Genomic DNA, 26,712 nt, shown 5'->3' with positions numbered 1-26,712 from the left:
AGGGAAGGGTTTTGACTGTACGTTTATTCCATCACCTTAAATGGGAGGTTAATTCTCAATCCTAGTCCCGTGGGATCTCCGATAGTGGCCTATGGCTTTCGCAAGGGCACTAGTTGGGAAACCCCGATTTGGTAGCATGGTCTCGTTTTCCCATTCCATATTTTTAACTCTCACCCGCAAAATACAAGCCTTATTTCATCATATTCCCTCCCTAGGTCCACATGACCACTGGGTCCACAAGGCTCTGGTACACCCCCTTCCCTAGTCCACATGTTTGGGTCGGACCTAGAAATGTTGCCTTGAAGGATGGTGCAGCTAAAATAAAATTAAAAGCATATCATGGCCACAAGCAAGAAGCAAAAGAAAAGAATACTATAAAATGCAAAAGATGGTTGGGACGTTATATTAGCACGTGAGAAAAAGCCAAACTTGAGCTATACCCCTTCAATATGGCCATCACCCTTGTTCCTAGGGCCCCATGAGTGCCCCCACATCGTTAAAGGAACCCATGCACGTCCCAACCCCTGGTGGGCAATGAACTGTCCCACCTTGAGGGGGTAATCACTGCTTATATCATACATAGCATGCTCTCATCTTCTAGAGCCTCGAGCAATAATATAAAGAAAAATCAAGAAAAGGAAAAAGGCAAATGAAGAAGGGTGGAAAAACAAAGGTCGGGGTAACTCATGTATCCACGATTTCTCCCTCCTACATCTATACACCTAAATATGTGGACATCCCTCATCATTACCATCCCTGAACCCATGACATTTGGCCTTGAGACCCCTATGTCCCTATCCATCTCATTATTATCCACATAACCCCTATCAATTGATGGATGTATCTTGGATATGTCTTTCCCCTTAAGGGCTAGGAACACCTACTAGAGTTGTTTATTAGCCACTGTTACCTAGGAAGGTAACACTATTACATGCTTAAAAGCCCCGAATATGGAAGAGAAGCCCATTATGAAGTCTCATTTGTGCCCTTGATTAACAAGCTTGGTTCACTTAGATGCACTAATGAAATATTGTACCTGATGTTAAGGAAGCGCATTGGATGTTATATGTAATTGGCAAGTGGTTTCATCATGGATTGGGCAACTTAACTGGAGCCCAAGCCCACCAAATGATCATATTGACATTTGTCGGGGATGCGTTGAGAGCTATGGGACTCCATCATGTGTTAGAGCATCATTTCACGCCATGGGACTCCATCATGTGTTAGAGCATCATTTCAAGCCATGGATACCCTCAGCACCTTTAGCATTTTGCTCATTTCCCCACACTATTCGCGAGATGATGCACTTGGACCAGCATGACCCAGTTGACTTAGCACGATTAGGGCAGTGGATCCAAGGCCAAGAGGAGGTTGTTCTCACCCTTGAGACATGGGAGGGCAGGCACCATCATCAGAGCCCTCATTTGGAGCAGTTTACAGGCTTATCTTTCATCGGGAGACCCATGAGACCCGCAAATGTGCCCCAAACCCACTTTAGGGCCCCACATGATGATTTAGAGTCATCCCCTAATTCATCTTTATTGGAGACCTCTCTCATCATGGCACTTAGAGGACTCAACGAGGCCCTCCAACAGCTCTTCTACATCATGATGCCATCAATTCGGCTCACTTATGGATGGCTTTTTCATAACTTGTGATAGCTACTTGGATGGCTTGTGACCAAGGCTTGCTCTTTGCACATTATTTTATAATTTTGGGGGCTCATTAGGCTAAATCGAATTAGGAGAGACTCATATAAATAGAGATTTGTATCATTTGTGAGAACTCATCATCATCACTTGGATCTTTCTCTTGTAAACAAATTCACACTTTTCTCTTAGTAGGCTATTGGATATTCTTTGATGCATTTTACTATTTGAAGCTAGAATTTCGATCTTCTTTGGAGCTACTTCTGTTGAGATTTGTAGCTTGGTAGGTACTCCAAACCCTAGGCCAATGGGTTTTGGAGGAATGGGCACACAAGTATGCCTTGTGGGCTTAGAACCCAAGCCTGTGGGCTTTGCACACAAGCTTGTGGGTGTGAATCCGTGAGAAGTTTTGGAAATGTGATGATTTGAGTTGATAGAGGATCTCGAGAGCAACCAGGAGCAACAAAAATCACTCAAATACAAGTTGTCTATCATGAGATATGAAATTTTAAAGTTAGAGTGTGGGCTTGTGGATGAGAGTTAAGGTTGGCTTGATGCTTGGAAGACCTTATGACAGTTGTCAAGCCCTCTTGGACGAATTCTTGGAGCCCTTGTGTTTGGTATAAATACAAGGTGAGGTTGGAATCATTTCTCACCATCCTTCAGCAACACATGTGAGTAATTCGACCTCTTTTGCATCTCTGATTGGGCTGCAGGTTAGGGCAGATTCCAGTGAAGGAGAGGAGGGCTAGTTTGAGCCTCCTTGTGACTATTTGGATGCCAAAGCGACCTTGCTGCAGGGCCAATTAGGAGATCTGGTTTTCTGGTTTGTTTGGGAGAGTTTTATGGCATGTTTTCCCTAATTTGTGCAGGCCGCAACTCTGTGATGGATTGCAGGAGGACCCAAGATCTGTGGGTAACTATTTGGAGGGGTCGTAAGGGTGGGAAAGGAGTGCAGATCAGTCCTAGAGGCAGCAAGTTGGAGCAGAGTGCTAAGCAAAGAAGATTGCAACTGTTAGGAACATTTTTCAGCAGAGGATAAGGGTTGTAACATGCCCTAACCAGGACGAAACCTACAGCAATAGAAACAGTCCCAAAATGTGAAGCATGAAGGTATGATCATGAGGTTTTATGGTTGAATTATTGCTAGGTGTTTGGTCTATTTTAGGACCAGATTAGATGGGTTGTTTGTGAAGTTTATTGGTAGCCAGGAGGAAGGGTTTTCTAGTATTGAAGGAAATGTAACTAGGTTCAGTCTTCATAAATGTACTTTTGATATTTGTACTTATTCAAAAAAAGAAATATTATTTTTATAATATATGTCAATGAGTTTCTTGCTCATTGAAGTAGGTCTAGCACATGTCAAAGTGCTATAGGTGAGTCAAATAGTCAAAAGGAAATGTTGAAGGCCTTAAGGGCATCTTACACCATGTATAAATATATATTAAAGTGAAAGGGAAAACCTCCGAGCAAAGTCAAGTCTTCTCCTATGCAATGGTACCATCAAGAAGCTCCTTCAAGCATGCTACACCACCATGGAAACTATCCGAAGTCTGCTCAAAAAATCAGCCTCCAAAACAGCCCTTATAGTCATCCTACAAACAAGATGACTAGTCGCCGAGTCGGCCTTCTAGTCGGCCTAATTGGAGGGACAGTGCTCTATTTATAGAGCTTGTCCACTCCAATACAATGCATTCATTGAACTCTGAAATCCGCAAGGGAAAAGAAGAGAAAAGGAACAAAGGAAGCCGAAGAAAAAGGGTCTACTAGGGCAGCGAAGTGAGGAGGAAGAACAGCGAAGTTTGAGGGACTGTTTTCTAGGGTAAACATAGTCACACGAGAAAAGGAGGGCTTTCTGTGGTCATATCAGCAGTAGTATAACAGCACCATATTTCTCATTGTTTGGGCTTGCAACTTAGACCTATAAGGCCTCTCATTGAAGCGAAGAAGGGACTCTCACATACGAAGGAGAAAGGAACCAAATACACCACGAATCCTCCCACACGTGCGAGAATTTAGGGCTGCAGTGCTGCCACTTCAGGTCTGCAATCTTACATGAAGAAGAAGCTCGATTGGTGAAGAGAAGAAGAGCATAATCCTATGTGAATAGGTGCACTTAGGATCAAGAAGAAACATCTCTTCTAGAACTAGTATAAGAGAGCCTATCACCAAGGAGTAGGAGAACGAAGTGTCGGAAGAAGGAGGACAAAGTGTCGGGAAACAAAGTGCCGGGGTATAAGGTGCAGAAAGGAGGGAAGACTTGACTTGTGCTTGGAGGATCCTCTTGTCAGGGGTCTAGGGTTTGGCATTGATCAATAGAAGCTTCAATGAGAGAAATTCACTAAAGGGTTTTCCTCTCAAGAGAAGAGAGGTTTTGGCCCTAGCAGAGAGCCAATATCTTGTGTTCTTGTTTTATGTTTTGGTAGCAATTTGATGAACTACACAAATATGCACTAATAAGAAGAAGAAGAAGAAGAAGAAGCTAATAAGGAAAAGTAAAAGTACTCCACAAATTGTTATCAAGTAACCGAAAAATAACACTACACTACTTTGCCCTAGATTCTTCAACATGGTATCAAAGGTAAGGTGACACATCAAGGAAAGGGCAACTCAAGAACACTCGTCAAGGAGAAGCATCTACAAATTTGAAGCATCAAGCCTAGAAGTCTCAATCACTTCAAAGACAAGAAGGGTCTACAATCCATCATTCATCAAGGAGGTCTACAAAGCTAGTAGAAGAGCTTTACATAAAGGCAACTACAAAGAAGCGCAGATTGAAGCAGAACCTACATCAAGCTGCAAGTCATCAAGCAAGTCCAGTTGAAGAAGGCAGCTTGAAGAACATCAAGATCCTAGGAAGGCAAGCCATCAAGTCTTCAAAGAGGAATCAAACCCACTACATCTCAAAATCTATCAAGTAAGTACATGTCCCCTTCTAAATATACATGAATGTCTTTTTGCAAGGAAAGCAATAAATTGGTAGGTACCAATAACTTTCTTGCATGGAAGAAGAGGACTGATCTACTTCTCAAGGAGAATGAACTCCTAGAACATGTCAAAGGGAACATTACTATCCCTAAGGAACAAACTCAAGCCTTAGCCAAGTACAATAAGGATGAGACAAGAGATCAAAGGATATGGATAGAATCAATGAAAGACTCTCTCATTCCCTATGTCTCCAAGTTTGAGACATCAAAACAAATTTATGATAAGCTAGTAGAGCTATTCTCGGTATCCACAGCTGGAGAAGTAATATCTCTAAGGAATGAATTATACAAGATGAAGATAACAAAGGAAGGAATAGCTCCCTAGTTCATGCAAATCTCTGAAATGAGAGATCAACTTCAAGAGCTTGGGGAAGTCATGCGTGACAGAGAGATGACCACTGTAGTACTCAATGCTCTCCCAGAGGAGTGGGGAAACTTCACATCAAGCATATATGCCAAAAAGGAAGCAACCACTCTCAGTGAAATGTGGTCTCTATGCAGGATAGAGGAAACTAGACTCAAGGCAAAAGAAGATGTGGGATCAAAGGAGCAAGCATTTGCTACCATGGCCAAGAGAAAGGGTAAATTTGGCAAATTTGGTCCATGAAGAACAAACAACAAAGACATGTCCAAAATCCAATGTTTTGGATGCCAAAAATATGGACACTACAAAAGGAATTGTCCTAAGCTCAAGAAGGACAACAACAACAAAAGAAAGAGGGAAGAAGCTCACATAACTCAAGAGGTGAAAGAAGAAGGAAAGAAGCAAAAGAAGGAAGATCCTCTAGATCTCTACTATGACTAGGTCAAACTCTTCTTTCAAAGTTTTGAGTAGTATACGAGCATGTAGGAATAGAATAAAATTGCATGACTAGAAACTTCCTCTAGAATCTAGAAGCATGATATTCATAGAGTTATATATACTCATGAAGATGTAGCATTTATAATAAGAACAAAAATGCATGGGTAGAAATATCTTCTAGAATATAGGAGCATGGTAGATATAGCTCAAGATATTCATGTAGAAGAAGCATATCTAGTATAGGACCTCATCCACGATAAATTGATCATAATTAAGAATCTTAGAAGACCTCCATCATCAAAAGGAAGGAAACATTTGCAAGACAAGGATATTTAAGATCCTATGATGGAATCTTCAAAAGAAGATTCATGGAACAAAGCAGATCACTCATTGGGAATCCCATTCATGGGATTCAAGAAAAGGATGATATGCAGGCAAGCTAAGATGAAGCAAGAAGGGCCACACCAAAGAAAACCAAATGAAGCTAAGATGATCAAAGGAGAATCAAGATGAGGTATGTATGCATCAAAGTTTAGTCATGTTATCATTTGTATATTATTGAGTCATGGGTATAGTTCTATAACATGATCAAGTATGAAAGAATCTCTTTCACCATAGACATGCTCGAAGGCATGCACTACATTGCAATGAAGGTCAAACAAAAGAATATGCTCACATAAGGAGCATAAGATCACTGACTACAAAGCAAGAAGAAAATGATGACTAGTCCAGGGAGCAAGCAATGAAGAAATGCTCTCACAAGAAGCATAAGATGGTTGACCTATCTATCTACGAAGAAGCAAATGAAGAAAGAGATCAAGCATGTGAAGAACACAATGATCATCGAGAATCACTATCTGACAGAATGCTTTGAAGATATCTCCCAAAAGAAGACAAGACCACTCTGACAAAGGAAGGACCCTTGACACCTATGAAGGCCTTGGATATATAAAAGATGCAGCTAACTGATTCTACTCTACGAAGATGTCGTGATGAAGAAACCATCCAGCAAAAAGCATTGTTGAACCAATATTAGGATGAAGTCATGATGGGCTACTAGGTCAAAGCATGTCAACAAGCAAGTACAACGAAGCATCCATGAGAAGAATATTCCGAAGCATGGACAAGATGACAAAGCAGTAGCCAAGATGACAAAAAAACCTAATGTATGACATGAAAGCCACTTTCCACAAAGGAAGCAATGACATGACAAACCAGGAAGGAAAGTGATCGATGGATCGTGCCCTACCTAGAAGAAGTTCAGACAAAGACTTCATGACATCAAAGAAAGGAAGGAGATCAAGCAATTGAAGGACCCACGAAGAAGAAGATGCTGATGAAGGAAAAAGTCCCCAGCTAAAAAGGAGCTCTAACAGGTCCCCGATCAAGAGGGAGTTTTGAAACAACCCTAATTACAAAGGAGTGACAATTGTGTTTTCCATTTCATGGGTCATGCACTAGACCAGGACTAACAGCCGTAAGTCTAGATGAAGGTCGTGAAAGGAAATGTAGACACAAGATAGACACTACATTCTTGTATTCAATTGGGAAGAAAGAATGGGAGGATTGGGTAATCATTTGGCATCTAATACTCTTTGAGGATGTGTAGGGCATCCAAGACAAGAGTAGGCAAGAGGACCGATATTCTTTGAGGGCTGGGAACCCAAGATAAGAATAGTCCTAGAAGGTCATACTCAATGAACACCCGGGTGGGTATGTACCTTGAGAGACAATGATGAAGGTGTCTATAAATCATTGGTCTCGCCAGCATTGTAGCTCATGATCTCATCATGAGATGGAGCTGTTAGTCAAGGCCTTGCACTATGACAATGCTAATGGATATGATGCTATAACAGATGGATTGCAAATACATTTTCTCTTATGTGAATTCTTCAAGATTGATAATAGCCAAACACCTTGTAATGTTGTATGAATACCTCCCTAGTTAAGAGGGAGTCTTGAAGGAAATGTAACTAGGTTTGGTCTTCACAAATATACTTTTGATATTTGTACCTATTCAAAAAAAGAAATATTATTTTTATAATATATGTCAATGAGTTTCTTGCTCATTGAAGTAGGTCTAGCACATGTCAAAGTGCTATAGGTGAGTCAAATGGTCAAAAGGAAATGTTGAAGGCCTTAAGGGCATGTTACACCATGCATAAATATATATTAAAGTCAAAGGGAAAACCTCCAAGCAAAGTCAAGTCTACTCCTATGCAATGGCACCATTAAGAAGCTCCTTCAAACATGCTACACCACCATGGAAAATATCTTAAGTCTGCTCAACAAATTAGCCTCCAAAACAACTCTCATAGTCGGCCTACAAACAAGATGACTAGTCGGCCTAAATGGAGGGACAGTCCTCTATTTATAGAGGTTGTCCACTCCAACACAACGCATTCATTGAGCTCTGAAATACGCAAGGGAAAAGAGGAGAAAAGGAACAAAGGAAGTCGAAGAAAAAGGGTCTACTAGGGCAGCGAAGTAAGGAGGAAGAACAGAAAAGTTTGAGGGATTGTTTTCAAGGGTAAACACAGTCACACGCGCGAGAAAAGGAGGGCTTTCTGTGGTCATATCAGCAGCAGTATAACAGCACCATATTTCTCATTGTTTAGGCTTGCAACTTAGACCTGTAAGGCCTCTCATTGAAGCGAAGAAGGGACTCTCACATACAAAGGAGAAAGGAACCAAATACACCACGAATCCTCCCACACGTGTGAGAATTTAGGGCTGCAGTGTTGCCACTTCAAGTCTACAATCTTACATGAAGAAGAAGCTCGATTGGTGAAGAGAAGAAGAGCATAATCCTATGTGAGTAGGTGCACTTAGGATCAAGAAGAAACATCTCTTCTAGAACTAGTATAAGAGATCCTATCACCAAGGAGTAGGAGAACGAAGTGCCGGAAGGAGGACAAAGTGTCGGGGTATAAGGTGCAGAAAGGAGGGAAGACTTGACTTGTGCTTGGAGGATCCTCTTGTCAGGGGTCTAGGGTTTGACATTGATCAATACAAGCTTCAATAATAGAAATTCACTAAATGGTTTTCCTCTCAAGAGAAGAGAGGTTTTGGCCCTAGTAGAGAGCCAATATCTTGTGTTCTTATTTTTATGTTTTGGTAGCAGTTTGATGAAGTACACAAATGTGCACTAATAATAAGAAGAAGAAAAATAAGCTAATAAGGAAAAGTAAAAGTACTCCACAAATTGTTATCAAGTAACCGAAGAATCACACTACACTACTTTGCCCTAGATTCTTCAACACCTAGGTGGTTGGATGCCCTAACTAGTGGGCAGATGCTACACCAATCTATTGGAGCCTAGATTTGTGCAATAGCTCCTCTATTGCAGAACAAAGGGCAAATCTTCAGAGCTTTAGTTTGATGATGATTGAGCAGATCTGAAGGACATGATGTTTGGTGTTGTACTGGCCATTTGAGGTTTGTTGGAGGGTGTTGAAGTTTCTAAGTTTACTTAGTTTAGAAACCCTTCATGCACTTTTTTCTGATTTATTCCTACCTACTTGTTATTTTTCTTTAACAAGTTATTTAGAAAGTAAATACTGAAAATAAACACCAGTGCATGCTCAACATATTACAGATCAACAACTAAAAGAAACAAGAACAAACACACCACATGACACCATTATTTTTTGAACCAATGTCCCCGGAAAAACCCAATGCGGGAAAACCGGTGCAGCTATCTAAGGGTTTTCTTATTAAGCAATATCAGAGTACAATCTGGGTGTCGAGACTGGCCTACCCAACAGAGAATTTCCTTAGCAGCTATACCTCAAAATTTGAGAGAAATCTCCTCGTTGAAACCCCGGAAAATCCTTCCGGCAACTCCTCAGCACAAAACTGCTCCTGCAACCCCAACATCTGCCCAATCTGGACTACGTCAACCCCTCTCTGTCTCAAGTTGGCCCTGCGTCAACCTTTCTAGGCCTGCATCAGCCCCAGGAGGCCTTGCGTCAGCTTTGGGAGCCTCTGGGTCAGCTGCGCTAGCCCCTCTGGTGCTCTGCGCGGCACTTGGCTGCCTCTGCGTGGCCCTACGTGAGCCCTTGTTGGCTCTGCGTCACCCTCCCTAGCTGTTGCGCTGCTCTCCAGGCACAATCTCTGCCTTCTCTGTTTCTTTGTACTCAATGCCCCTCAGCTGCTCTCCTAAACATTGATTCTATCTCTCTTAGCAAACCCCGCTCTAGAGAATAGAATGATTGATCATCTGGTGTATTCGCCAAGTGACCCTCAAGCCTCCTCTTATACTTTTCCTGTTGACATCTCAACGACCGAGATTAAGTCCCTAATCAACGGCCAAGATTAGATCTGGCTTGATCCATGTCTTTTGGACCATTCTAACACAAATTCATATTAATACACATTAATATTTTATTTTCCCTAAGTTTAGACTTAGGGACTCCATTAAAAATATTAATTATTTTAATATCTCATGATCTGTTTAGAATCTGCCCAAACCCTTTCTGGGTATTGGAGATCTCATGTGCCCCAACCTCTCCACCAAATTTCGTGGCTGGAGCACATCCGATGCTACCCCAAATCAACACTCCCTCTTAGTGAGGACTGTGCTCTAGCAATACTCCTCACTGAGTATTACTATGGTCATCCGGCATCGATACCTGCGCTGATGTTCGGCCTTCCTGCCCACCATCCTCTGCACTGTTGCCCATGGTTCTGCCATTGCCACTACTGCCTCTGTACGACAGCTCCCTCTGCATCTATGCTGTTGTTGGTCCTTCCTCCCAACAATGCATCTGCACTGCACCTCCTCTCCTCATGTTGCATCGTGCTGCCCACTGCTGCACTGCAACTCAGTTACTGAGAAGTAAGTAACTGATCTCCCAACTGACCTCCCTGTTGGGCTAGAAACACCCACTGATGCTGAAGCTCCCTCTGCCACTGGCAAGTGCTCCCTCTCTGACCTCTACGCTGCTACGACAATTCTCCTGCATCTCGCACCATTGCACACCTCTCTGTGCCGTCCTGCACTGGTGCAACACTCCTGTGCCTCTCGCACTACTGCAGCCTGCTAGCTCTGCGTTGTCTCAGGACTCCTACACTGTAGCTCTCTCTGCCGCTCCATCTGCATCCATCTCTACCCACTTAGCCAGTCCTGCTACTCCTCGTCGGGGCTCCCGTAGCAAGGTCTAATCCAAGAGGTTGGGTACCTCGAGGATCCTACCCCTCATCGCCTGTAGTCCGCTTGACTACAGCTCGATGTCTCCCCACTTCCGCTCAAGTGGTGCGTGTGCACTCATGGCACAATCATCGTCTGTCAAAACTTCCTTCTCTGCCCGTGCTAGCACTGCCTTAGTCTCGGAAGACTCTCCCTTACTCTTCTTCCTTGGGCACTGGGTCGCATAATGACCCAGCTCCCCACAGTGGAAGCACTTCATCTTGGAGAGATCTTTCTTCTTTCGCTTCTCCTGTTTTCCCTCAGATGCTAGGACCACATCCTCCTCCTCCTGCTTGACCTTGACCCCTTTGCTGTTGCTACCTATCTTCGACTGTCGTCTGATCTCTTCCTGGAAAAGAGCTGCCCACATCTCGTCCCAAGGTAGGAGAGTCCCTCTGTTGAGGATGCTCTGGAAAAATACTTCCCACTCTTTTGAGACAGCATTCAGGGTTGTCCTCACCATAAGCTCTTGATCTGGTGTCGCTCCTATAGCAGTCAACTGATCTCGAATCTCATTCAGTCCTCCGAGGAAGGAGTCAATCGTTTGACCCTTCTTCATCTGATACGACCTCATCTGGTTCTCGAGCAGCATTCTTCTCTGCACAGAAGTATGCTGGTACAGGTTCTTGAGAGCCTCCCACATCTCAACTATCGTTTCCTTCTCGGCTATATGTGGTACCACATGATCCTTGACCCCATCAAGGATAATGCACTTGGCCCTTGCCATCGCCTCTTCGTACTTGTCATTATCATTTGGGTCGACTGGGATAGCTATCGTCTTCAAGGCGAAGTTCTTGACACGATTCCTGTCAAGCACTGATAAGATTTTGGCCTTCCAGACTGCAAAGTTCGATGCTCCGTCCAATCTATCCTGGTCCCTTACCCCGTGTAGTGCCATGGCGCTCCTCTACTTCCCTCTTGGAAGTTCTTCGTTCGACTCCTCTGAGTCTCTACTTCCCGTCTGGAAGTTCTCTTCTGGACTCCCTCTGAGTCCTGATTTCCCTCCTGGAAATCCTTTTGCTGCTTGTCGAGATGCACCCTACTCTGATTGTCTTGTGTAACTGCACTGTTGATCCGGGTTCCTTGGCTAGAAGCCCTCAGTAACAACTCCTCTCGCCCTGCTCTGTCAAGTACTGTTCTGACTACAGTACCTCACCAGCTCCACTCCGCAATATTCCTACAGTCTTCAAGACCCCAGCAACTGCCTCTCTGTGAACTGCGTCAGCCCCTCTCTGCCCCACACTGACTCTGCGTCACCCCGGATGGGTCTGCGTCAGCCCTGGGATGCCCGGTGTCAGCCCTGGGATGCCCGGTATCAGCCCTCTGGCCCTCTTTGTCAGCAATGATGGCCTCTCAGAGGCTCTGTGCAGTTCCCGGCTTCTTCTGCGTGGCTCTGGCTGGCTCTACGTCACACTTCCTTGGCTTCTACATTGCTAGAAAGAGCTTTTGTCACCTCGGGACAGTTGTTTTCTGCCGCTATTGCTCCGCTCGGCTGATGTCTTTTATTCCTCCTGTGATCTTCAATCACGCTCTGATACCATGTTGAAGTTTCTAAGTTTACTTAGTTTAGAAACCCTTCATGCACTTTTTCTGATTTATTCCTACCTACTTGTTATTTTTCTTTAACGAGTTATTTACAAAGTAAATACTGAAAATAAACACCAGTGCATGCTCAACATATTATAGATCAGCAACTAAAAGAAACAAGAACAAACACACCACATGACACCATTATTTTTGGACCAATGTCCCCGAAAAAACCCAATGCGGGAAAACCGGTGCAGCTATCTGAGGGTTTTTTTTATTAAGCAATATCAGAGTACAATCTAGGTGCCGAGACTGGCCTACCCAACAGAGAATTTCCTTAGCAGCTATACCTCACAGTTTGAGAGAAATCTCCTGGCTGAAACCCCGGAAAATCCTTCTGGCAGCTCCTCAGCACAAAACTGCTCCTGCAACCCCAGCGTCTACCCAATCTGGACTACGTCAGCCCCTCTCTATCTCACACTAGCCCTGCGTCAGCCTTTCTAGGCCTGCGTCAGCCCCAGGAGACCCTGCATCAGCTCTGGGAGCCTTTGTGTCAGCTGCGCTGGCCCCTCTGGTGCTCTGCGCAGCACTTGGTTGCCTCTGTGTGGCCCTGCGTGAGCCCTTGCTGGCTCTGCATCACCCTCCTTGGCTGCTGCGCTGCTCTCTCGGCACAATCTCTGCCTTCTTTGTTTCTCTATACTCAATGCCCCTTAGCTGCTCTCCCAATCACTGATTCTATCTCTCTTAGCAAACCTCGCTCTAGAGAATAGAATCACTGATCATCTAGTGTATTCTCCAAGTGACCCTCAAGCCTCCTCTTATACTTTTCCCGTTGACATCTCAACAGCCGAGATTAAGTCCCTAATCAACGGCTAAGATTAGATCTCGCTTGATCCATGTCTTTTGGACCATTCTAACACAGATTCATATTAATACACATTAATATTTTATTTTCCCTAAATTTAGACTTAGGGACTCCATTAAAAATATTAATTATTTTAATATCTCCTGATCTGTTTAGAATCTGCCCAAACCCTTTCCTGGGTATTGAAGATCTCATGTGCCCCAACCTCTCCACCAAATTTCGTGGCTGGAGCACATCCGATGCTACCCCAAATCAACAGAGGGCAGCGTGAAAGTGCCCTAGTGTGGAGCCCTATGTGCAGTGCCTTGATGGACTAAGGGTTGCTAGGCAGTTTGTTGGAGCTCATAGGTCTGATCAACCAAAAGAGCAGTTTTTTATAACCTATGTTCATCATTGGAGAAGAAACATTTGATGGTGATAGGTGGCAGCCCTCCTGGCCTATGTTAGTCCTCATTCGAGCAATGTAGGAATACTATAGTGGGAAGAAGTTCCTAAGTAGCTGAGGAGTAGCAGTGGGCAAATTGAGAGTTGTGAACAACTCGACAGGAGTCTCAACGTGTTGATGGAAAAGCGACCAACGAGAGAGTAGATTGGATAGCCAAGATTCAGTGGCCAGATGGACTTGGAGCATTCATAGAGGTAGGTGTTGCAGAGTGGGCGCTGAAGAACTGAGCAGATGTGTACAGGGTACAACCAAGGCAGCTGTGAGGAGCTCTACATCAGCTAGATAGTCAGAGTATCTTGTATTGGGTAGAATGATGGTGTTAATTTTAGTTAACAATGGTATGTTCTATGCTTAGCACAATTTACTTCAATGTTCCTTAGAAGCCCAATAACAATTTCCAATTTCCAATAGCAATCATAATAATTACATTAATAGTAAGAGCAGATAGAACATGAAACAAAATGCAGAAGACAAGCCAAGACAAGAGGACACCAGATTTGGCGGATGCCAGGGAAAAACCCCAATGTGGGGAAAACACTTTGATCAATTCTTCTTCTTATTAAATCAAAAGTTCAAAAGAGAGAGAGTACAAAAGTCAAATTGACTTGCCCAATACAAAGTCAAAACAACCCTGTAAATTTCTGCAGTCAAACTTCAGCCTTAACCAGAAAGTCAACATTGGTCAAAACAGCAGCAAATCGTCCTCAAAGCAACTCGATTTTCCTCAATCAAACTCGGCCTGATTAGGAAGACAAATTCAGGCAAAAACAATTCGGTCAAACTCGGTCAAAGGAGAGAGAAAAATATTGTAATTTTTCTGCAGTCAAACAGCAGTCAACCCTAAAGTCAACGCAGGTCAAACAGCGCAGAATTTCTCAGTTTTTGTGCCCAAAGATGTGGCTTAGAAAACCGAACTTTTGACCCCAAAAACACAGTCAAACTTGGTCAACGCTAGTCAAACCTGCCCCTGAACTCTGAAATTTTGGCCTGTAATTATGGCCAGAAAACTCGTCCTCCTTGCCACACATGTGAGAGATTGACAATGCCCAATAACTGTACGAACCAATCAGATGAGGAGAGAAGATTATGTGAGTAATGAATGTGCCAAATGAGGTGTGAGGTCTCTTGTATTTATATAAATCGTTGTGGGTGAAGAGACACATCCATTGGGCTTCTTGAACCTACATGATCATGAGGCCGAGCTGAACAATTTGCACGTTGGGCATAAATTGAAAATCACACTTCTCCTTGTCTGAATGAGATGATCTTTATATCAATCTTGGACCTCTCGAAAAGAGGAATCCAATGCAATCATCATCTTCATGAAATGAGTTGTCCCAAGGTGGAATTTGGCCCTATTTGCAAATTTTAACACTCCCTCTCAACTAGGGAGAACTCCACCTGCCAATCCATTGCTCATCATGTACCATCTTTGTCATCTCATCTCTGCTGTGCTGAATCATGAAGTAATAATGAAGAAGAATCGATCGAGAGTGAGCCACAAGACCTTACCACTCATATGTCATAGGAGAAGGTGAACTACTCATCCTATGCATATGTCAACCGTAGAGGAAGGTGAACCACTCACCCTGTACACAACCCACCACATAGGCGAAGGTGAACCACTCACCTTATGGTCGCTCATAGCTCCAAGAAGTACCCCAAACCCCAAGGAGCTCCTAGAGCTCAATGTCCAACTCAAGCAGGACCCGCATGGGAGGGTCTTTCCACGACTCTAAGTCTCTCTCGAAAGGTTAAGAATTTGACCTTCCCCAAAGGCTTCGGGAGGATATCTGCAACCTGCTCATCAGTCCTGATGTGTTGGAGCCTTATTGCTCCCCGTTGTACCATATCCCAGATAAAATGGTACCTGATATCAATGTGCTTGGAGCGATCGTGGAACACGGAATTCTCTGAAAGGCGAATCCCACTTTGGTTATCGCAGAAGATCACAGTGGTATCCAGCATGTGCTCAAATAGCTCATTGAAGAGCTTCCTCAACCAAACAACTTCACAACAGGCCATACTAGCTACAATGTATTCGGCCTCGACATTATTTAGTGCAACCGATTTTTGCTTCCTGCTCATCCACGAAATTGAAGCAAACCCCAATGAGAAACAACATCCAGACGTGCTCTTACGATCCACCACACTGCCATCCCAATTTGCATATGTATATCCATGTAGCGTCAAATTCCCGGCAATGTATCTCAGTCCATAATAGATTGTGCCCGGAGATATCTCAAGAGATTCTTAGCAGCAATCCAATGTATGTGATGAGGGTCGACCATAAATTGAATCAACATGTTCACAACAAAGCATATGTCAGATCGGGAGTTTACCAAGAACATCAGGGCCCCCACAAGTTGACTGTATTCAGAAAGATTTGCCAATTCGGACCAAACAACACTTCCACATAGCTTCTTGAAGTTAAATTCCATCGGAGTAAACACAGACTTGCAATCCACCATCCCACATCTCTCGAGCAGCTTCACAATGTATTTTCCTTGAGAAAGGAAAATTTCACCTGGCTTTTGCCAGACCTCCAGGCCTAGGAAGTAGTGCATCAGTCCTAGGTCCTTCATCTCGAACTCGGAAGCCAACTCCCTCTTGCATTGATAAATGAGAGTGTCTGCACTTGTTAGAAAGAGATCATCCAGATAAAGGACCAGAATGAGAGTGCTCTCATTTTCAACCTTGAAATATAGGTTAGGGTCAACATCATTTCTTGTAAATACCAGCTTCATAAGATAGCTATCAATCCTCTCATACTAAGCCCTGGGGTCTTGCTTCAACCCATAGAGGGCTTCTTTCAATCTGTATAGGTGTGTCCTTTGATCCTGTACTTCGAACCCCTCAGGTTGTTCCATGTAGACTTCCTCCTTAAGTGAGCCATGCAAGAAAGCAGTCTTCACATCCATTTGGTGTAAGCTCCATCCTTAAGAGGCAGCAAGAGCAATAATTGAACGGATAGTGGTATATCAGGCAACAGGTGCAAATATCTCATCATAGTCTTCTCCTTCCTTTTGAGAGAAGCATCGAGCAACGAACCTGGCCTTGTATTTTTTAGCACTCCCATCAGCTCCATGTTTGATTTTGTAAAGCCATTTAGAGGTGACCACAGACTTGTCCTTGGGTCTAGGAACCACATCCCAGACGTCATTCTTTATGATGGATTCATACTCCTCATTCATCGCACCCTTCCATACTTGGTGTTTCATGGCTTCTTCGGACGTACAAGGCTCAGATTGAACAATAGTACTCATAGCAGCAAGGTACCCTTGATTCCTGGTGGGCTTGTTACTCTCATGAAATATCCTTCTTGGAGCAATATGCTTTTCAGCATTTTCGAGAGTGTCTTTGAGCCACAACAGTCTTTTCCTTGAGGTAGAGGGATTACTAGGAGGTGGATCAATGGGATTCACCGAACCTTCAACATCGGGCATAGGCTCATCGGACAAAGGTTCATCCTACTTTCCTATAGTATCATCATTCTCTTTTCCTGGAATGGGGAGATCTTTGGCTTTCCCGAGAGCAGTTTCTTCATCGAATGTAACATCATGGCTTACTTCCACATCTCGTTGACCAGGCACATAGATTCTATATGCCTTTGAGTTTTCAGTGTAGCCCACAAATGTTCCTTTCTTCCTGCATGCTCCCAACTTATTTCTCTCCTCTTTAAGCACATGAAAATACACGGGACAGCTAAATATTCTAAAATGAGAAACACCAGGTTTCTTACCAGTGAAAACTTCTTCGGGTGTCTTGAAATTCAAATCTTGATGTGGACACCTGTTTTGAACATATACGACAGTATTTCCAGCTTCTCCCCATAAGAACTTCGGTAGACCTAGATCATGAAGCATGGCACAGGTGGCTTCCATGATCGTTCGATTCTTTCTTTCAGTAACTCAATATTGCTCGGGAGTGTATGCAACGGTTGTCTCCCTCTTAATGGCAACTTCTCTACAATAGTCATTGAATTCATTTGATTCATATTCGGTCCCTTTGTAGATCCTCAATATTTTGATCTTCTTCCCTAGTTGATTCTTGTGAAAGGACACATCCATTAGGGGTAGGCCGACATGAACAATATGAAGCCGACTAGTAACTTAGAGGGAAATCACAAATTCAAATATATTTTCCAGATGCTTTTGATGATTACTTGACCAAGTAATTTTGTCACATAAAATAGCAGTGCCACATTAATAATATTTCTTTATTCAATTTGAATTCATCTTTGGGTTTAGATGGGCTTCCTTTTGGCACATTTGGGTTCCCATGAGAAATTCATCCCATAGCTGCCCAAATTTCAACACTACATCAATTTTACTAGATTATATCTTGTTTTTAGAGTATAAATATATCATTTTTTAGCTACTGTAATTTTATTTTCTTGCTAAAAAAATTATGGGTTGTGCACCCAACAAGGTTTGACCCCCTAACCTCAACAAAGCAAATTTCAACTTGCTAGAAATTGCATCTATTTGTTTATATAAGGTTTGGGATTGACCCAAAGTTGTTCATCTTACATCCTCTAACCTCTCCACCTCTAGATCCATGATCTAGAGTGCCAAGGCACTAATTGGGTGGTTGTTTTCAAGGGGAGTTGCTGATGTAGCTGTGTATTTCTACATATTTTACAATTTGCAATCACAAGACACAAAGCAAATTAACAAAGGAACCCTCTAGCTAAAGCTCTAAAAAAAGAAATAATCATATATTAATTAGTATATTAATTAGACACACATATCAGCTATTTATATTGATCTATATGTGGAATTTGAATGATTTATCTTGCTGGTTTAGAATTATCATATTTTACACAGTAAACCAGTGGGACAGCAAACAATTGGCAAGGAGAACTATCCTGAATGGTCTCGGATGATAAAACACACCCTCATTTTCAAACAATTAACTCCTCCACTCATCCATAGACCCCATTTAAGGCACTAATCCTCATTTGGTTGATTGGAGTATTTAAAGGGAAACCTCCCATAGCCTTTTGGAGGAAGTTGGGCTTAGAGAGTGGGGATTTGGGCCAAGGTGACATGGGCCCTCATCTTTTGTGTGTCAATCATAACATGTTGCCAGGACCTTAGCAACCCTGCTAAATTGATCTGTAACAGGACCTTTAGCCCAAACAATTATTTTAATTAAAGGAATTATTAAAGTAATTTCCTCTTATAAGAAAAGTGAGTTAATCTAATGAAATGCAAAGCTTATTTGCATTAGTGAATTAGATGAATCTCAACCATTGATCTCAAGTGAAGTTGATATCTAGTCTCAATTATCAATCACTTTGGAGATTGAGGTTATGGATTCAGTCTGTTGACACCTAATCCTTGTGATTGGGTGAATTTATGTAAATAGATAAATTAGAAATATGAACAGTCATCGGGAGATGAACTGAACAGTCTCTCCCTCATGTATATAATGAAGACCTACCTGATGGAATAACACATATGAATCATTTTTGCCTTATGGAGTTACTGCCTAGCCTGACATGGTATCAGAGCCAGCTCCCAAAATAGTTGTAACTCCCTTCTGCCTTCTGCTCTCTGTCCACTGCCCCTGTGCGCTCTGTCTGCCTCAGACCTAACAGCCTCAGACCTGAAAACCATCTAAATCGCTGCATGCCTTGAGGTCGTGTTGCTGCATTGGTGCCTCCACGCAGGAGCGAACTACGTTGGTCTTGCATCTTGAACGCTGGTCTGTTGGTCGAGTCGTTGCTCTTGCATCTTGAACGCTACTCCGTTGAAGAACCATCCGTTGAAGAACCAGAACCATTGCTGGGATCTGCGTGCGTGAATCAGGTTCCATTGCTGTGTATCAACGCTGTGTATTAGCACTGTGTATTTTCACGCTGGTCTCATATTAACGCTATGTATTAATGCTGCTATCATTGTATGCATTGAACTCTTGATACGCTGACAGTCTGGCCCTTTTGATTTGGTGAAAGCAGCTCTGCCCGAAGTCTGTTAAAACGGGGTTGAGAATTATTTGATGTTTCGCCCTTTTCTTCGTTGCCGTGGGCGATAACCCTGTGGAGTTTGCTTCGAAACTCCTCATAAGATTCAGTTCCACGGCTGCTCTATACTCTGGCTTACATTTAAGGCAGTTTCTGTCTACTATGATCGATGGATGAGCTGTAACTCTCTTTTCATGGTGGATTGAAGTTTTTTTTGCATACAAAAATCGTTGAATGCCAGTTTTTTAAAACGCTCAGTATTACAACGTTGTTGGTATTACAACGTTGTATGTTTGGAACGCTGATATGATTAATACCATATGTTGAACACTGCCCATATATTAGTCTGTTGTATTTAAGTTGCTGACATATATGTGATGCCGCTCCTACGCGTTGAGCTCCTAAAAAAAAATCAGTTCATATTTTTATGATTGTATCAGCGTAGAGGCATTAAGGTTAAGTCTTGGAATGGTGTTGGTTCGTATGCATTGAAAGGAGTAGTAGTTTATCTTTGTGTGCTAAATGTTGAGACTGTGAAGGTGTTTGACTAGCCTTGGTATCACTAAAGAAAAAAAAAGGCGTTGAGCATAATAATATATTGGAAAGAAACAATTTTGCTCAAGATTTTTTCCTTATTTTATTAGTCATTATGGGTTTAAGGAATACAATATATTGATAATGGTGCAGTGAGTAGTTCCTTTTTGTCAAGGGCATGGATGCTTGATATATCGTATGAAATAAGGTTGAAAATACAAATGGTGATATTCTATATGGATAAAATATAGTTTTGCTCTTTGCCAGCAGAAGTATTTTTTTACAGTACACAGATTTTTTCTTGCTAGCAGAAGTATTTTTTCTATCAACAGAAATAATTTTTTACAGAATGCATTCAATCATATCCATGGTGGGAATAGTTCTCACTGGCAAGGAGAACTATCCTGAATGGTCCCGGATGATAAAACACACCCTCATTTTCAATGAGTTGTGGAAAGGAGTGTGTGTCGGAGACGGAGACAATGAACTAGTACAGCCTACCTCAGACAAAGAGCTCGTCATTCGGGAAAACAAGAACAGCAAAGCTTATGCATTAATCGCAGCATCTGTAAATGAATAGGTGAGTCGCCATATTTCGTCATATTCAACTGCCTTTGAAGCTTTACAAAACCTAAAAGAACTCTATGACTCACATTCTGCACTTGAAGCTGTTCAACTCATGATTAAACTCTTCACTCTTGAACTGCAAAATAATGATCCTCTTGCTCTTGCATCTGAAGTAAAGTCTATAATGCATGATATCGAATCCACTAAGGTTGAATTGGATATTCCTCTTATCGCTTTTCTCAAGGCACTTTATCCTATTTACTCCAATTATCTTGAGTCATTGCAAGCAAATGGAAATCTCAAAGATATAACCTTTGACTCTCTTGTGAAAAAGTTCGCTGAAAGAGAGAAAGCTTTTGGAAAGAAGACAGCCCCTGAATCTTCTGAAGAGGCTGTGTGCCTTGCTCATAAAGAAAAGCATCCTGCTCAAGATTCTACAAGAGGAAGAGGTGGTCGAAGAGGAAGAGAAAGATATTTCAGAGGCAGGGGGAGCAGACATTCTCAAGGAGAAAAGGCAGATTTGCACTGCATTCGCTGCAAAAGAAATGGATCACATGATGCCTCTACATGCAAGCTACCATGGGACAAAATTGAGCAGAAAAGAAACCAACAGAAAGGTAAAACTGATGATACAGACAAAGGTAAAGCACCTGAATCCGCTCACTATGTTGTGGCACAATGTAACATTGGAGTAAATGAAGATTTGTTGAATGCTTCACTTGCTTCTTGGAAAAATGATTGGTTGCTTGATTCAGGAGCAACCTTCCACATGACCCATAGAAAAGATTTTTTTGAAGATTTCACTGACAATGTTGATGGAGCAGTATGCTTTGCACACCAATAAAAAATCAAGCCATTAGGGCTTGGCACAATCAAGCTTAAACTGCCTGGTCTTCCAGAATTTCTTCTGCATCATGTTCTATATCTCCCACAACTCAAGAGAAACTTGTTGTCCTTGGTCCACATCCGCCAGCAAGGTCACTCCATTCATATGTTTGATGGCAAGCTTGAGGTAAGAAAAGCATCTGACTACTCACTTGTCATGAGGGGAATAGAAGAAGAAAGGCTTCTCAAGCTGCAAGGAACCTCTGCTTGTGCACAACATTTCTCATACAATTCTTATCATGAAGAAGGTACACTTCCATCAAGTTTATTATGGCATGCTAGATTTGGACATTTGAACTATGACAGTCTCCGCTTGTTGAAGAAAAATGGTGTTGCTGGTTTGCCTACAATTCCTGGGAAACTTAAGCAATGTGATGCTTGCATTCTAGGAAAGCATAGCAAACAGTCTTTTCATGATTCACATTCAAGAGCACATAGAAAACTTGAACTCATTCATTCAGATTTATGTGGTCCAATGCATGTTCCTTCTGCAAATGGAAATAAATATATCATGACATTTATTGATGACTACACTAGAATGTGTTGGGTTTATTTATTGAAGAACAAATCTGATGCTTTTCAAACATTCAAGAATTTCCATAAATGGATTGAAAATGATGCACAATCTCATATTGGATCTATTCGCACTGATAATGGAAAAGAATACACATCAAATGAATTTGAAAACTATCTTTGCCAACATGGGATCAAACATCAAACAACTGTGCCTTATAATCCCCAACAGAACGGTGTAGCTGAAAGAATGAATAGGACAATCTTAATTATGGTACGATCCATGCTCTTCTTCAAAAATGTAAAGATAATGTTTTGGGCTGAAGCTGTTCTATGTGCTGCATATATAAAGAATAGATGTCCATCTAATGCTATAAGAAACAAGACTCCATATGAAATGTGGTATGGACATGTTCCTTCGGTAAAGCATCTCAGGGTCTTTGGTTCCACCTGTTATGCCTTGATACCAAAGGTACATAGAAACAAACTTGGTGCTAGAAGTCGTAAGTGTATCTTCCCGGGGTATTCAAACACCTCCAAAGCATATCGCCTCTATGATGAAGTAAATAAGAAGTTTGTTGTATCTAGAGCTGTAATTTTTCTTGAATCATCCAAAACTGACAATGTTGTTGAGCGGCAACTTGATCGCTTGGATAGATTTGCAAAAGCAAAATCATTTCAAGAATTTGATAATCAGATTCCACATCTTGAAGGGGGGATTCCTATACTAGATCAACATGTGGACTCTTCTTCTGAGGAACATTTTCCCCCACATGAAACTCCAACAACAGATGATGCTTTAAGTGATGTGATTGATAGAATTGGGAGACTCAATCTTGATTCAGTCCCAACTCAATCAACGGAGCAGCCTGGACCATCTGAGAAAGGTCCCCCAAAGTGGCTGACAAAGACACTTGAAAGTGTTCATCCTGATGAAGTTGGAAAGACAGGAACCAAAAATTCAAACCGGCAAAATGGAGGTGATGTAGATGACTCTAATTCACCTGTTGATATGGATGTTTCTTATGATTGTGAATTGAACTTGTCTACAGATTTTGAACCAACTTCCTTCAAAGAAGCTGCTTCTCATGATGAATGGAAAGAAGCGATGCAAAAGGAGTATGATGCCCTCATAAAGAACGGCACTTGGAAGCTGGTTGATCCTCCATTAGGAACCAAACCAATTGTCTACAAGTGGGTCTACAAGAACAAGTATAAAGTTGATGGCTCACTTGACAAGCACAAAGCTAGGCTTGTGGCAAAAGGTTTTGCACAGAAGGAAGGGGTCGATTATGAGGAGACTTTTGCCCCCACAGCAAAATGGGCTACCATCCGGACACTCTTTGCACTAGCAGCTCAGAACAGTTGGAAAGTCCATCAAATGGATGTAAAAACTGCTTTCTTGAATGGAGATCTAAAAGAGAATGTTTTTATGTCCCAGCTTGAAGGATTTGTTGTGAAAGGACATGAACATAAAGTATGCAAACTTGTGAAGTCCTTGTATGGCCTCAAACAAGCACCGTGAGCCTGGTATGAAAAACTAACTGAACATCTTCTGAAACTCAATTTCAAACATTTTGATCTTGAAGATGCAACTTTATTTGTCAAGAAAGTTGGCAAAACAGTTGTATATCTTGTGGTATATGTAAATGATCTTTTGATGACAGGGAACAATGAAAGCTACATTGCATCCATAAAGAAGGAATTGGGGAAAAGTTTTGAAATGACTGATTTGGGCTATGTTCATTACTATCTTGGCATTGAAGTAACCCAACATCCAAAGTCCATATTTCTTTCTCAAAAGAAATACATTGGAGATCTGTTGAACAGGTTTGGCATGACAGAGTGCAATCCTCTTACTACTCCAATGGAACAAAACTTAAAGCTCACATCTATTGAAGGAAAAGAATTTGAGGATGCAACAAGTATAGACAATTGTAGGAATTCTCAACTACCTAACTACTACCAGACCAGACATTTCGTTTGTTGTTGGAATCCTCTCCAGGTTTATGCAAAAGCCTTGTGAGGGACATTGGTCTGCTGCAAAAAGAATTCTAAGGTACTTGAAGGGAACTCAAGACTTTGGAATCAAGTATACACAGGTGGACGACTTCAGCTTGATTGGATACTCTGATTCAGACTTCGATGGAGACAAAGAAACTGGGGTATCAACTTCAGGATATGCTATGAGTCTTGGATCAGGAGCTGTCTCCTGGAGATCACGCAAACAATCAGTTCCAGCAGATTCCACAACAGAAGCAGAATACGTGGCAGCAGCTGAAGCAACAAAAGAAATTGTGTGGCTTAGGAAAATTCTTGAAGATTTGCAGGTAAAACAAGTACAATCAACTCCACTCATGATTGACAATACCTCTGCAATAAAGTTGGCCAAGAACCCAAAGTTCCATGATCGAACGAAGCACATCAATACTAAATATCATCTGATTCGACATCATGTTGAGGCCAAAACAATCCATCTCCGTCATTGTTCCACAAATGAGCAAATTGCAGACATCTTCACCAAAGCGCTTGGAAGAGAAAAGCTTGAACGATTCAGAATGATGCTTGGACTCACCAACATCCCTTCAGATTAAGGGGGGAATGTTGACACCTAATCCTTGTGATTGGGTGAATTTATGTAAATAGATAAATTAGAAATATGAACAGTCATCGGGAGATGAACTGAACAGTCTCTCCCTCATGTATATAATGAAGACCTACCTGATGGAATAACACATACGAATCATTTTTGCCTTATGGAGTTACTGCCTGGCCTGACACAGTCAATAACTCAAACTTATAAAAGAAAGGCTAGGCTAAGGGAAAAGACACATCTAGTAAGCACAAGACAGTTAGATAGTGAGATGTCAGTGGTTGGGTGGAGAATGACTTTCATCCTAGTGTGTAGAGTCCAACGAAGAAGGACAAGGGGCAGCAAGGGAGAAGGGCAAGGAGCAGCAAGGGAGAAGGGCAAGAGGCAGCAAGATCGAACAATAAGTCTTCAGGATTTGATCAACTATCGAACAATTAGTCTTGAGGATTTGATCAGCTAGGTAATTTCCAACTTTTTTCAATTTTAATTCTTCCTCAGAGCCATTTCCCCAGGAAGGGAGCCCTTGTATGCTAAAGATTAAATTAATGAAACCACAGATTTGAAAGGCAAATATTTATGTGTGCATGTGTATGAGAATGGTGCTATTATTTTTTGCTTCCGCTATTATCTTTTTATTTATGTGTTAAAATCTCAACAATGTTTTTATTCAGTAGATCTGCAGTGATAATTAATTTACTAGTGAATAATTAGCCAGTGGTTGGGGTTAGAAATTAACAATGAAATTATAGCACATTGGCTGAAATAAAGATAAAGCATCAAGTACCATCTGCGAGAGCACATATCATCTAAGTTGAATAGGCATAGGAGCTGATATAACATGGTAGTCATCTGAAAGAACCCATGGATGATGTAAGACTGGATGATCTGATAAATGATAAACAAACTGGAAGATCAAGGGTGAATTGGTAGATATGAACAAGAGATCTCATCCAAGCAACAACATCACAACCCTAAGAACTCAATATAAATCCTTTATATGGAATACACACCCATACCTAATACCTTTTAGTTCATACATTTTTTTAATTAATAGCGTGAGTGACCTAGATATATATATAATTCAGAAGAAAAGTTTACCTCATGCAACTTCACCACATTAGGATGATTTATCAATTTCATCGTAGAGATTTCCCGCATTATCTGCAAAGATAAAAATTATCAATAAATCATCTAAAACTATTAAAATACAACATAACAAAAGAGAAAATGCTTGCCATTTCATGACAGTGGTATTGCGTTTGTATTAAACAGCACTTCCACAAACCTACATAATTAGATCTTTAATAAAACCAGTGAAGCAAACACCCAAAATGGACACCAAGGTATCTCCATATTCAGTGAATGTTATTATATAAATTACATCATGGTTATTGCTTATGTTGAGCAGTGGAATTTCATTTAAATAAATAAAATTCTAAAAGAATTTAATGGCCAAAATGTTGACTAGAGAAATAAAAACTTTTTGCCTGAAAATATTTCTGATCATTTCTAACAATGTTCCTTGTAAAGCACTCAGGATCTGTGACACTGACACAAGACCTCCAGCTGCACAGACTTCTTGTAACCTCTAACAGCCAAAACAGAAAGCAACAAGAAGCATTCTCTAGCTCACAAATGATGACACATAAATCACACAGCCCAACGATATGAGCAGGGTATATCTAAATTTGACACCAATAAAGGAGGAACAGAAAAAGCAATTAAAAACTCCATGAGAATGTAAGTGTCAAAACTACATATAAGTTTTATGGAATACTTAATGAAATGTTTATCCATATGCATTCATCACAAAATCAAGCAACCTGATTCATATCAATTTGTTATTCCAGCTTCACATTCATCTACTTTTAGAGAACCTAGAATAAATTTGGTATTCCAGCTTCACATTCATATACTTTTAAAGAACCTAAAATGAAAAACAATGATTCACTCAGAATCAGAATGATTTGGCACCTAGAAAGAAAAGTCGAAATTGGGTTGTAGGTTGTAATAAGAAATCTGTTTAGCAAAAGATTTCATTGCAAACACATCCAAGCACTAAAGCTAAGAAATGCTTATTTCAAGATCAGGCATGGAACGAAGGTAATTTATAATTTAATAATAATAATATGAGGGCCTGTTACTGCTCAAACTCTCTCCTAGAGGGAAAAGTCCTAATCCCA

The 26,712-nt window shown here is 41.5% G+C and overlaps 1 protein-coding gene across 2 annotated transcripts in view; it reads right to left on the bottom strand.

The window, feature by feature from the left end:
- Positions 1–26,712, bottom strand: part of LOC149152817 (CBL-interacting protein kinase 23-like) — a 346,757-nt gene that overhangs the window by 181,804 nt on the left and 138,241 nt on the right. For both annotated transcript variants that reach the window (XM_089440398.1, XM_089440397.1), the window contains exon 2: positions 25,628–25,690. In XM_089440398.1, coding sequence (XP_089296524.1) covers positions 25,628–25,690 — 63 coding nt within the window. The remainder of the gene's footprint in view (positions 1–25,627; positions 25,691–26,712) is intronic.

Source organism: Pinus tabuliformis, chromosome 9 (assembly GCF_031772625.1).
Source record: "Pinus tabuliformis cultivar Carrire ecotype Pingquan chromosome 9, CPIR1, whole genome shotgun sequence".
Classification (NCBI taxonomy): Eukaryota; Viridiplantae; Streptophyta; class Pinopsida; order Pinales; family Pinaceae; genus Pinus; species Pinus tabuliformis.
The sequence above is the reverse complement of the archived record's forward strand: the minus strand, read 5'-3'. Positions and strand labels throughout refer to the sequence as shown.